Raw genomic sequence first — 12,604 nt, 5'->3', positions numbered from 1 at the left:
AAGTAAGAAAAGGAGAAGATGAAGAAGAAGGAGAAGAATGGATGAGCAAACGGCAGATGACCTTACCATCCTTATCAGAGGCATCATCTTAAGCCAGAGAAGAGAGAGAGGAGCACAGCAGACCAGTTAGAACAGCAGACATTCAACATACACTCTCAAACAGACGTAGACACACACACACACACAAAAACACACCTGAACACACACACACACACACAGCCAAACACCCACACACAACCCAACAGATAGACACACACATGCACAGACAGACACACCTGAACAGACACACACACGTACGCACACACCCATACAGACACATGCATGGACACGTTCACATAGACACACACACACACACACACACACACACACACACACACACACACACACACACACACACACACACGCACAGAAACACACACAAATATACGTACACACCTGCACAGACATACACACCCATAGTCATACACGGGTAGACTCGCACAGACGCATAAACGTTTAACACACACAAAAACAAAACACACAGAGACTCACACACACACACACACACACACACACACACACACACACAAACGCCCAAAAACCCATTCAACACAGAAACACACACACAGAAACACACACATATACACACCCGAACAGACACACACACAAAAACAGATATAGGCACACACAGACACACACACACAGAGACACACACACACGCACGCACACGCACACACACCTACAGACACATGCACAGGCACTAACACACACAAACACAGACACACACAAAACAGACACCGACATAAACAACACACATTCAACACCCACACACCCACAAACACATTCAACATATGCACACACACGAGCACAGACATACTCACACACCCAAACAGACACACACAGAGACACACCTGAACATACACACACACACACACACACACACACACACACACACACACACGTGAACATACACACACAGTAACCCTTGAAAAATTAAGACGCTTCTTCACATGGGTTTTTACTGCGTCTGGTGAGAAAAGAGCCTGAAATTCTGCATGTTGATTTTGTGTCCTCTTCTGATGTCGGTGAGCTGTGTGTGTGTGTGTGTGTGTGTCGTACCGAGAGAAGCGTATGATCCAGGGGTCAGGCCTGTGGTGACTCTGCCGGCTCCTCCAGCCTGGCCACTGTGTCTGGCTTTAGCACCGGCGGCAGCGTTGACATCCACATCACTGCGGGAGCGCTGCAGCGAGGCTGGAGATCCAGAAGATTTTGAGCCCGCAGGAACTAAAATGACAAAGTTTATCATGTAAATATTCATTTCTTTTAAGTAAGCTTGAATTATGCTTTTTATAATGCTGTATAATCTTTAATTTATCATTCATTCATTTTCCTTCGGTTTGGTCCCTTATTTATCAGAAGTCGCCACAGCAAAATGAACCGCCAACTATTCGATTATCTATTTAATCTTCATTTCTGTCAGGCTTAGTACACCATATAACTACAGAAGAGCCGAGCTTCAAATATGAGAATAATTATTTAAAAACTCTTTTTGAGTGCTAATGGTCTAATACGACTCAATGATCTATGCTAAGCTAAGCTAAAAGTGTTCCAGACCCGGAGATCGACTGAATAGATTCAGTCATTAATTTTACTTCAGCCAAGGGAACACTCACACTATGCTATCCGAACCGTGCCCAGGTGCGTTTGAATAATCACTGTGTATTGACTTGTTTCAAGTCCAAATATCCAAACATTCTCAGAGCAAGTAAAAATATTTAGTTTTCTCTGTCAGAAGAAATGAGCAAAAATTAAAGAGTTTTTCCTTAAACAAGCTAAATTATCTGCCAGTGGGCCAAGTGAAAGAATCTTGTTTTTGCTTTGAAATGTGTATATATTTTACTAAAAATAAGACAAAAATTCTAAGTAAATTTATTTTTTTTGCATAAATCATATAAATTCAGTATAAATCCAGCGAGTCTTCGCTAAGGCCAGCCTCCAGCCTCCACTGCTGAGACTGCAGCTCTGCACATGACTTTTGGCCAGCGGAGAAATTAAAATAGTCGTGCCGAACTGAGTCTGGTTTTTCCTCAAGGTTTTTTTCTTCACTCTCCTATTGGTGAAGTTTTTTCCCTCTCCGCTGTCGCCACTGGCTTGCATGGTTCAGGATCTGAAAAGCTACTCATCTATGAATTTGCTCTTCAGTGTTTGGACTCTCAATAAGGACTTCAAACCACAACTGAGCTAAACTGAACTGAACTTAAACACTAAAAACTGAACTACCCTGATCCAGCTACTATGACCATTTATGTGAAGCTGCTTTGACACAATCTACATTGTAAACGCGCTATACAAATAAAGCTGAATTGAATTGAATTAATTATTTACAATTCCGTAGCTCCTGGTCAACTACAATTTAGACTTAACACTGCTTTAAGAAAATCACACTTAGCTCATGATTTATACATAGCTTGTTTGGCATGCTGTCCTGGGAGAGAGCCCTGAGCTCAAGGGATCCTTGAGCCCAGGGCTCCCCCCCCTTTTTTTTCAGGGCGAAGGGAAATTGAGCTCAGGTCGATCTCAAACTCCCCTGCTGCTGAGGCCAAGGCGAATTTCCTGAGAGTGAGATATTATAAAAGAGGTTTAGGCTTAATTTATCAATAATATAGAGCACATTTGGATGGTGGGAAGAAACCGGGGAACCCGAGGGAAACCCATGCGGACACGGGGAGAACATGCAAACTCCACACAGAAATACCAGATGGCTCAGCGAGGACTCAACACCATTGGTATTCTTGCTGTGAGGCAACAGTGCTAGTCACTGAGCCACCGTGCCACCCATTCTGGATAAAGGAGGAAGAAGGGGATTTCTTCCAGACGAAGATAGTTGTAGAAAGGAAATGAGGATATATATAGTGACTTGGGATCATTTGATTGGAGGATTGTTATGAGCTAATGTGGAACAGCTGGGTCAATCATGAGCACATGCTCCTCTCGAAATTAGTTCAAAATTTTAAACTTCACATATCTTTGCGATGTGACTATTGCGGATACACACATCACAACACGCACGCACGCACGCACGCACGCACGCACGCACACACGCACACACGCACGCACACACACACAGAAGATCTTACCTCTGCCAGGAGCAGCTGACCACTTTGACAGCGGCCGACTGTGAAAAACAAGGAAAAGCACAGAGCTCTTATTTAAATTGTAATGTTGGTCTAATGGTGATCTCTAGTGTAATCATGAGATATCCTTACTTAAGGCTTTCTTGCGAGCTGGAGGACGAGCGGTCTGACTGTGGGAGTGACGCCACGCTGCCCGAGCTCTTTAAACACGACTGAAGTGTCCTCTGATAGGACGATTCTAATGAGTTATACAGAGACTCCGCCTCCCCGGGGAAATGAGCCCGCAACCCCCAGTACGCCCTGCGAAAGAGAACAACATCAATTAAAGAATGAAGAAATTGAACAAATTAAGTGCAACAGAAAACAGCAGAGCACAGGTTTCCCACTCAAAACCAAATGTCAAATTGACTGACTTTCACTGACTAAAAAGCTGTCACAGATGTTTTCGCACTGCATGACTATCTGGGGTGGCATTTCATCGCTGCTTTGTTTACACTGTAAGATTCACTGGCAACAGGGAGTTTCATACTGCATGACTTGACAATAGGAAGAATCGCCAACAACTATGTCTCCGTCCGAAAACAACCAAACACACGTGAGAAGTGACATGAAAACAGTATATCCTTTATTAACTACATAATGAGAGAAAAGCCTTTAGTGGGGTAGAAAATGTACAGCTGCCAAATTTACACTAGTTTTTCCTCCATTTCTTAGGTCCAAATAGACTGAGAAGAAGCTCTTTTAAAAGGACATAATCCCCCCTGCCTCAGCAGTGTGTTTTCACACCTCTAGTTTGAAAAAAGTCAGGGAAGTGGGTGAGTCCAGCTCTTTTTAGGTGGGAGTGTCGGAGGAGGAAAAGAGGGAATATTCTGCATAAAAATGGGAGTTTCCGTTTGAGCATGCGCTGATTTTCACAGAGGAAAAACAAACACACAGACGCAGGAGAGAAAGACAGTGACTGTGTTTACATGGATATCAGGCATCAAATAATTTGCCAAATTATTAATTTGTGGTCTTTAACTGCAGTTTGGCACTTTCACTATCATTCAAGAACATTTCATGCATGCCCCCGCCGTGAAAAATGAAATATTGGATATGAGGAACTGCTGGAAGAGCTCGGCGAATGGGAGAAAAAAAAAACGTCAACATTTCTCAGTAACTAAGATGCACTCAGTAGACAGCGTCTGACAGCCATGTGTAGATTATCCTCTCGCAAAACGGGCAGAAAATCCTACACGACGGTAATAGTTTGATTGCGGTGTTTACATGTTTATACTCGGAGAGCCGCATTTACAGCGGATCTTTCAGCGCATAATATTGTAGTGATATTACTGTCTGTAATCTTAGTAACTAAATCATTTTGACTAAGGTCTGTCTTTAAAAACTGTAAGAGTACTGCTGATGACACAAACTAACTTTGCCTCTGAATAAACAAACAAAGACCATTAATCGCTCACTTACTGTAAAGACAGGACAATGACACGAACGGGAACCGCGTCCTTTTAAAAAAATACTTGGATTTGTTTTCTCTGCATATCTGGATTTCTTTAGTTGCTATCAACATCCGGTAAAAATCTCAAGTTAACAGCACCGTGTTTTCTGAGAAAAATTACGTGTTCAATACTTATTTTCCCCGCTGTGTAATGGTGACAGGTTTTATGATTCAAAATAAACACATACAAAGGAGTCTGAATCAACAGCTATTGCTCCTGATGACCCACTGAGGTCTTGAAGCAAAACGATCATGTCCCTGTAAGAAATTGATCACTATTTACAATACTCTTAGGTTCAATCCTAGGCCCCGTTTACAATAGTGCGTTTTAGTTTGAAAACGTTTTTTTAGATCAAAAAAAGATCCGCGTCCACACTAGCGTTTCACCTAGCGTTTCTGAACATATCTCCGTCCACACTATGCCACCAAAAACGTATATCACGTGACCATTCGTACACTCTGGGCATTCGCGTTCTAGCGAACATATGCCGCTGCTGTAGTAAAAAAGGCAGGGTTTAACTGCACAATGGCGTCTAAAACGGACAATAGTACAAAAACAACGCTCCCATTTCTGTGTCCATGTTGTTGTTTACAGTGAAGGCTGGTCGGTTGTCTTCCGGTAGCGTTAAAGTAATGTGTTATAGACATGTGATAGGGGCTTGATGAATAAGGGAAGGATACGCAATGACACAAAAGCCCCAATCAGCTAGCAAATCTCGGCAACCCCGCCTCCGTTTTCAGATGTCTCCGTTTTCCCTCATCCATACTGAGACGGAGCAGCGTTTAAGAATGAAAAAGGGCTCTCCAGCGTATCCAAAACGCTCCGTTTTCGGCGCTTGAAAACTTCGGCGTAGTGTGGATGGATGGCGTAACCGTAGTAAATCTTATGCGTTTTCAAACTAAAACGCATTAGGGTAAACAGGGCCCTAGTCAAACAGATGTGCGACTGTAGTCAGACTGCTTTAAGGACAAAAACAAGAGTGTGTGTGTGCTTGGAAGGGAGGTCATGTGATGCAGTTTGTTGATAGATATTGATGATTATATTACCAGCCCTCCACGCATTAGTAAAGGACTACAACAGATTACAGTAGAACATGCGCCAAGAACAGGAAATAAGAAACCCTGAAAAAAAACATGAGACAATCTGAGGACTCACTTCCTGGCCTCCACTCGAGCCTCTGCGTCAGCATCTCTGATTCCCTTCTTAATACTCTCCACCAGCACAGCCGCATGCCTGACACACAGAAGAGAGAAAAGCAGCTGCTAGTCATGGCCTTCAGCATCAGTAGGCAGTGCTAGATTAGCGGGTGTTGTGATTTACCTCTCTAGAGAGTGAGTCTGCCATTCCTGCAGCAGAAGATCCAAGAACTCATAACAGCGCCTGACAGATGGAGAGAGAAGAAAGAGATCTGAGAAATAAATGAACAGGTATGCAAATCCAATCGGGGATTAAACTGGGGGGTTTTCAAGATATCCTGGGTGAATTTAGCCCTGATAGAGTTGCATGAAACCAGGATAAATGAACTTACGACAGAGACTTACTCTCTGAAGCTAGCCTACTCTATAGCAGGCTAAAAACCAGGTTAAGATAAATCCTAGTGATTTATCTGTTAGTTTTGCTGTAGTATATATACTGCAAAGCTGCTTTAAAACAATAATTATTGTAAAAATCGATATATAAACACACTTGAATTGAAATGCACATCATATATGTGGATAATAAACAAAATCAAAACATTCCTGTTGTATATCCCAGTGTACAGAAATATATGGTGCTCCTTAAAAACAGATGAAACGTCTCACCTCCGGACGGCCACAGATTTCGATGTGCAGTTACTAGCGATGAGAGGAATTAGACGCGGGACATGAGTGTGCTGGAGATGCAAAAACATGCAGTCAAAACAGGCAGACACAGAGCCGTCAGACAGGATAAATTCCTGCATAGTCCTTTAAAGTCCTTAGTGTTGCTCACCCGTATGATGATGCGAATGGCTGCTGTGCCAGATGTGGCCATCACTTTGGCACAGTTCGGGATGAGGTTGAAAAGCACTGGAACGATGCCCTCGGCTCCGTGGTCAAACTTATTCCCCAATAACGTGGAAAGATACCTGCAGAGATAACATAATCACACATTTATTATTTTAAAAAAATATTGGTTTTGTTGACAATAAAAAAAAAATAAATTAAAAAAAAAAAAATATATATATATATATATATTTCTTCAGAAGGCTATCAGTATTGACTTTAAAATGATTTTATTCTAGCCGAAATAAATCCAATAAAACTTTCTTCGGAAGAAAATATATTATAGGAAATACTGTGAAAATTTCCTTGCTCTGTTAAACATCATTTGGGGAAAAAATGGCTAATAATTTTGACTGTATATCATAAAGCCAAAATAAAAAGTCTATAATTTTAAAATATCCTCCACCGTTTATTTCATGGTATGGTCAAATCCATTGTTTATGGTAACACATAATATTAGTGCATTGTACAATAGGCTTTTTTTTTTTTACAAACATTTAAATATTGCATTCTAAAGCACAACAAAAGCACCGCATTTATAAAAGCACCGCATGTATAAAAGCAAAAGACCAACAACAGCCTAATAGACAAGAGTCATCCAATGGGTGTACTTTCTCATCTTCAAAAAAGGCCACTCAGCTTTGGCGTACAGTTCACAGTGATGTGATTAATAAAATGTAAACAATGCAAACACATCTTTCTAACACCAGAGCTAAAGTTGTGACTCACGCCACTGTGATGCAAGCCTCCCGCACCACCTGGGAACGCAGGTCTTTAGCCGACAACTTGAAGGCGCCATCCAACAGGCGCAGGTGCTGGTAGAAACAATCATAGTCTGTTGCTCCGGCAACCAGCAGAGATCGGATTTTCTTCAGCTGTGAAGCGACAGGAGAAACCAGACCACATCAGAGAGAGCACGTCACAAATGAATGCAAATGCATAAGGAGGACAACATAAAAGCCAGGAAACTCTGGGCATGTCTGTAAAACATTGAATAGAGGTTTTAAATATGAAAACAAACCCGATGTAGAGAAAACTTACCGTCTAGTGCATCCTAATGCTACTGTCTGATTTCCATGGGAAACGCTAATACTACTAAATTTCTCCAAATTGGTTTAGGAAACAAGTTCGGTCACATGTAAATGAAATATGCAGAGATAATGCTAATGAGCTTGATAGAGAGCTGCTCACTTGCTTTTTTTACTAGTCACCAGCCCTGTAGATTATTTGCTCTGTTCTTAATTTGCTACAATTTTACAGTTTGTGAAACAAAGCGCGCATTAATTTAAATAAAAATAAATGTGAGACGCCATAATCATCATAACCACCACCTCTCCCCTGCACTCTCATGTTTGTTTAGGTAGGTTTGGACACTGATTGGTGTGAATGAAGCTGTGCTCATGCTATTGGCAGAGCTGTACAAAGGACACTAATTCATTTGCTCTCGAAGACGAATGGAGAAAAAATATGTTTATATCTTTATGTAGCATTCATATCGCAGCCTTTGCGATTAGCTAGTTGCAATGTTTTAAATAGATAATTAATTTAAATTTTGATTAACCCTTGTGTGCTGTTGGGGATGCTTGCATTCATTCTGGGATGATTTTGAGGCTTAATCTAGCCACAACTTTTTGTTTCAGCAAATGAAATGATTTTTGGTCTTATTTTGACAGATACTTTGGGAAAATGCTTTGAAACTTTAAAAACTGAACAATACATTCTGGGCAAATTTACTAATCTTTTGTTATGTTACTTAATTTTTTTGCCCCATTGACTTCTATTATAATGACATTTTTTGATTGCAAAACACTGATGTCATATAATCATGCATTCTTGATTGTTGCTGGTTTTCCTGTCGGTAAGAGGTCAACTTTTTTATTTTTACTGTTCATTCTCATTCGAAAAAATGTCTGCAGTAAAGCTGTATGGGTCGTTCACATATCATATGAGAAGCACTTCTCACAAAACAGATGCTTTATACACATAAATACTTGCGTATAAATGTTCATCACTAACTTTTCTAAAAACATAATTTGATTATAACTGCAGATCAATGACAGCCTACTGTAACGTCTGCAGTTTAATAAAACAATAAGTAAATGCAACATATACGAACACATACAGACCCTTACAGTCTCCGATATGTTATCGATTACAGAAAAACTACACACAGCATGCATTAAGTCCTTATTTGGGTTTAAAAACAACACACAATAGCATGCCTAGCGTTCAGCTACATGTCTAGCTCCGCCTTTTGGTACACTTTAGTCCTCCTAGGTACACTTTGCAAAGGGTAACAAAAAATGGTACGGCACGGTTCGCCTTTAGGTACCTTTTAACAGTGGAAACGGCCATAAAAGCGTACCGAACTGAACTCTAGCACTCAGTGGAAACAGGCCTTATATGGAGCATAGGTCTCAAACTCAGTTCCTGGAGGGCCGCAGCTTTGAACAGTTTTGCTCCAATCCTATCAAACACAGCTGATCCAAATAATCGAGGTGTTCAAAAGAGTCATGGACACCATTAGCAGGATCAGCTGGGTTTGATTAGGGTTGAAGCAAAACTGTGCAGAACTTCAGGAATTGAGGTTGAGACCTATGGTATAGAGCAGGGGTGGCCAACCCTGCTCCTGGAGAGCCACCTTCCTGCAGATTTTAGTTGCAACCCATATCAAACACACCTGCCTGTAATTATCACGTGGTTTTCAGGTCCTAACTAATTGGTTTAGGTGTGTTTGATATGGGTAGCAACTGAAATCTGCAGGAAGGTAGATCTCAAGGAACATGGCTGGCCACCCCTGGTATAGAGTATAGGGTGTGTGTATTGGAGAAAGACCTATGAGCATTTATCTTGATATGTCTGAGAAAATCTGAATAAGCAGCTCAGCTCTCAGAAGACAGTAGACACCGTATTTATATTATATTACACACACACACACACACACACACACACACACACACACAGACACACAGACACACACAGACACACACAGACACACACAGACACACACAGACACACACAGACACACTATAATATATTGTTTTATTCTGTAGAACTCCGTATAAAAACCCTATCTGAGGGGTTAATGCTGCCAACTGATGAGCAACAGTAAAAATGACCCATTTGACCTCTTACGAACAGGGAAAACCCCCAACAATCAAGAAAGCATGACTATATCGTGTCATGGCTTTGCAATAAAAAAAGTCATTATAATGGATGTCAATTGAGCAAAAACAGCCCCCCAACATAACAAAAGGAAAGTAAATTTGAACAGTACACAAGGGTTAATCGTTCAGGCCTAGTTGGAATCACACTTCGCATGTTCAATAAAGCTTCTCAATCTGTTCAGTCCAAAGTGTCCTTCATAGATGAATTCATTCGATTTGGAACACAGAACAAACATCCTAAACTCTTACCGCGTTTGCTCTGTGGTCCCAGTCGTGTTTATCGTCAGACAGAACCTCGCGGATCTTGTTCAGGTTATCCTCCAGGTCCCGTGTGGAGTAGATCTACAAAAAAAATACGAGACAAACAGAGAGACACCAGTTTTAGATCAAACACTTCCAATCCTTTGATGAAACATCTCACTGCAAACGCCATGCAAAAGCGGCGGCTAGATGTAATCAGATTCTACGGGAATTCAGTGATGCCTCTTTCATGTATAGCAAAGTGTGTGCGGCTCACCTGAACTGTGGGCACGTCTGTGAATGCTTTGATGAAATCCTCCTCATCCACGGCTCCTGCACCCTCTTTAGAAGCTCCTGCAACACATGTGATAAACGTCCATTACAACACAGCTCTGAAGTTTATGCAGACTCATGCTTGTGTCAGACACTGCTGGAGACATTTAGAATCTCAATCATTCTTGGAGACTATTAAGAGACAACTGCAGCAGTTACTATAGAAACTGATCACAATGAGGTGTTGCTATGGCAACCGCTGTAATGCTCTGTGTATACTGGGTGTGTGAGCAATATAAAAATATGAATATATGTTAATGTAAAAATATGGGTGAAACCATGTTCTATTGTTATATTATTCCCGTTTTATTAAACCATTCAGTGTTACAGATACAGTTTTATGCAAAAGTTTGGGCACCCCTGATAATTTAACTGCAAGCCATAGCCATAGCCTGCTGGGCATTTCATTTGCTAATATTTTATTGCCTAGGAAAAAAGCAGCATTTCAGTTCTGACATAACATTTATTTAATCAACAGATGCAATGCAATTTAAATCTCGACAAAAAACAGACAAGTACAAAAATTTGGGTACCCCAACAGAATAATGACATCAAAGCTGGTCCATGCTTTTATGACCTCTAGGCTGGATTACTGTAATGCTCTGTTCGCTGGCTGTCTAGCATCCTTTATTAACAAACATCAGCTAGTACAAAATGCAGCTACCAGAGTTCTTACCAGGTCTAGAAAATATGATCATATCACCCCAATTTTATTCTCCATGGCTGCCTGTTAAATTTCGTAAGGATTATAAAATACTGCTTCTTAGCTATAAAGCTTTAAAGAATCTAGCTCCTGTTTATCTAACTAACCTCCTGTCTAGCTTCAATCCAACCCGCTCTTTAAGATATCAAATCTCAGGGCTTCTGATAGCACCTAGAACAGCAAAGTCAAGTAAAGGAGGTCGAGCCTTCTCATTTATGGCTCCTAAAAAAAATTCAATATTGTAATTGTTTTAGTTTAGACTGTTGCACTTATGAATAATTATATATTTTTATAATGTAATACTACTACTAATATATATATATATATATATATATATATATATATATATATATATATATATATATATATATATATATATATATTATTTTTATTTAATAATATTAATTAAATATTATTATACAATAATATATATATATATATATATATATATATATATATATATATATATATATATATATATATATATATATATATATATATATATATAAATTATTATAGACCCAGCCAAGGCTCGAACCAGTGCTAATAAGGTAATACCCACTGTTTCATTCCTTGTATTGTTTCTGTACTGTTAATATATTATATTAATATAAATATATTAATAAAAATAAGCTCTATATGACATTTTTGTATATTTTTCACATTTTTCTTTAACTCAAACACAACTATGAATTGGAAATAAAGATAATCTAAGAATTCCCCCTCAAAAAAGCAGTATATATAGATCAGTGAAATTCAAATTCAGTAAAACAGCCATTTGCGCCCTATTAAGTGCATTAATGTCTTATATGAGGGAGGAACTCATCCTGTGCACACTTTAAACAGCTTTCAGCCCTAATGGACTTCCTGTCTGTCTTCCTGTCCAGCAGTAATTGAATGATCAATCATGAAGCCCAGAAGGGGTGTGGCCTGTGAGACCCAGAGAGACTGATAAACACACCAGGATCAGTCAGCTGTCAATCAGGCTGCAGGAAAGCCCATATCAAGGCACTGTAGGAGGAGCATTTTAAAGCTGAAACCTCTAGAACGAGTCTCAGCAGAAACATCAATCCACTGCGAAGTGCTTATATGGACAAAGTATTTTAAAAAAGCATCATCAATGCAAGTGTCTACATGAACTAAATTAATTAGATTGCTGTGCTAGTTAGTTCTTGCATTGAAATATTTGCCCAAAAGTTCAATAATTGCCCATAAAGGTACCCATGAAACAAGTCAGAGGCAAGTCAATGGTGTGATTTCATAACTCTTCCTTCAATGATGTACAAGCTAGATCTGAGTGTTCAATATATTACACAATGGCGAGATTATTATTCTTCTTTTTTTTTGGCAGGTATATGGCCTCGTTTACACTGCCAATTAAACGGGCAGATCGGATTTATAGAGGCATTTTGTTTCGTACATTATTAAACTTGTGACAATGTGGTGCTTCTCCATGGTTTAATGACAAAGAAGGAAGAGCATGTGTGGAGACGCTAACGCGGTAAACAACAACGACATGGAGGAAACATGA

General features: G+C 39.9%; 1 protein-coding gene across 55 annotated transcripts in view; it reads right to left on the bottom strand.

Moving 5' to 3' along the window:
- The window catches only part of clasp2 (cytoplasmic linker associated protein 2), a 102,434-nt gene that overhangs the window by 47,970 nt on the left and 41,860 nt on the right, over window positions 1-12,604 (bottom strand). For 30 of the 55 annotated variants that reach the window (NM_001328259.1, XM_087294178.2, XM_087294179.2 and 27 more), the window contains 11 exon segments: window positions 67-87; window positions 1,099-1,263; window positions 3,117-3,154; window positions 3,246-3,413; window positions 5,762-5,839; window positions 5,927-5,986; window positions 6,409-6,479; window positions 6,578-6,713; window positions 7,360-7,505; window positions 10,047-10,139; window positions 10,315-10,391. In NM_001328259.1, the coding sequence (NP_001315188.1) occupies window positions 67-87; window positions 1,099-1,263; window positions 3,117-3,154; window positions 3,246-3,413; window positions 5,762-5,839; window positions 5,927-5,986; window positions 6,409-6,479; window positions 6,578-6,713; window positions 7,360-7,505; window positions 10,047-10,139; window positions 10,315-10,391 (1,053 nt within the window). 55 annotated transcript variants of the gene reach the window in all.

The sequence above is a fragment of the Danio rerio genome, chromosome 19 (genome assembly GCF_052040795.2).
Source record: "Danio rerio strain M-AB ecotype USA chromosome 19, GRCz13ab, whole genome shotgun sequence".
NCBI classification, from domain to species: domain Eukaryota; kingdom Metazoa; phylum Chordata; class Actinopteri; order Cypriniformes; family Danionidae; genus Danio; species Danio rerio.
The sequence above is the reverse complement of the archived record's forward strand: the minus strand, read 5'-3'. Positions and strand labels throughout refer to the sequence as shown.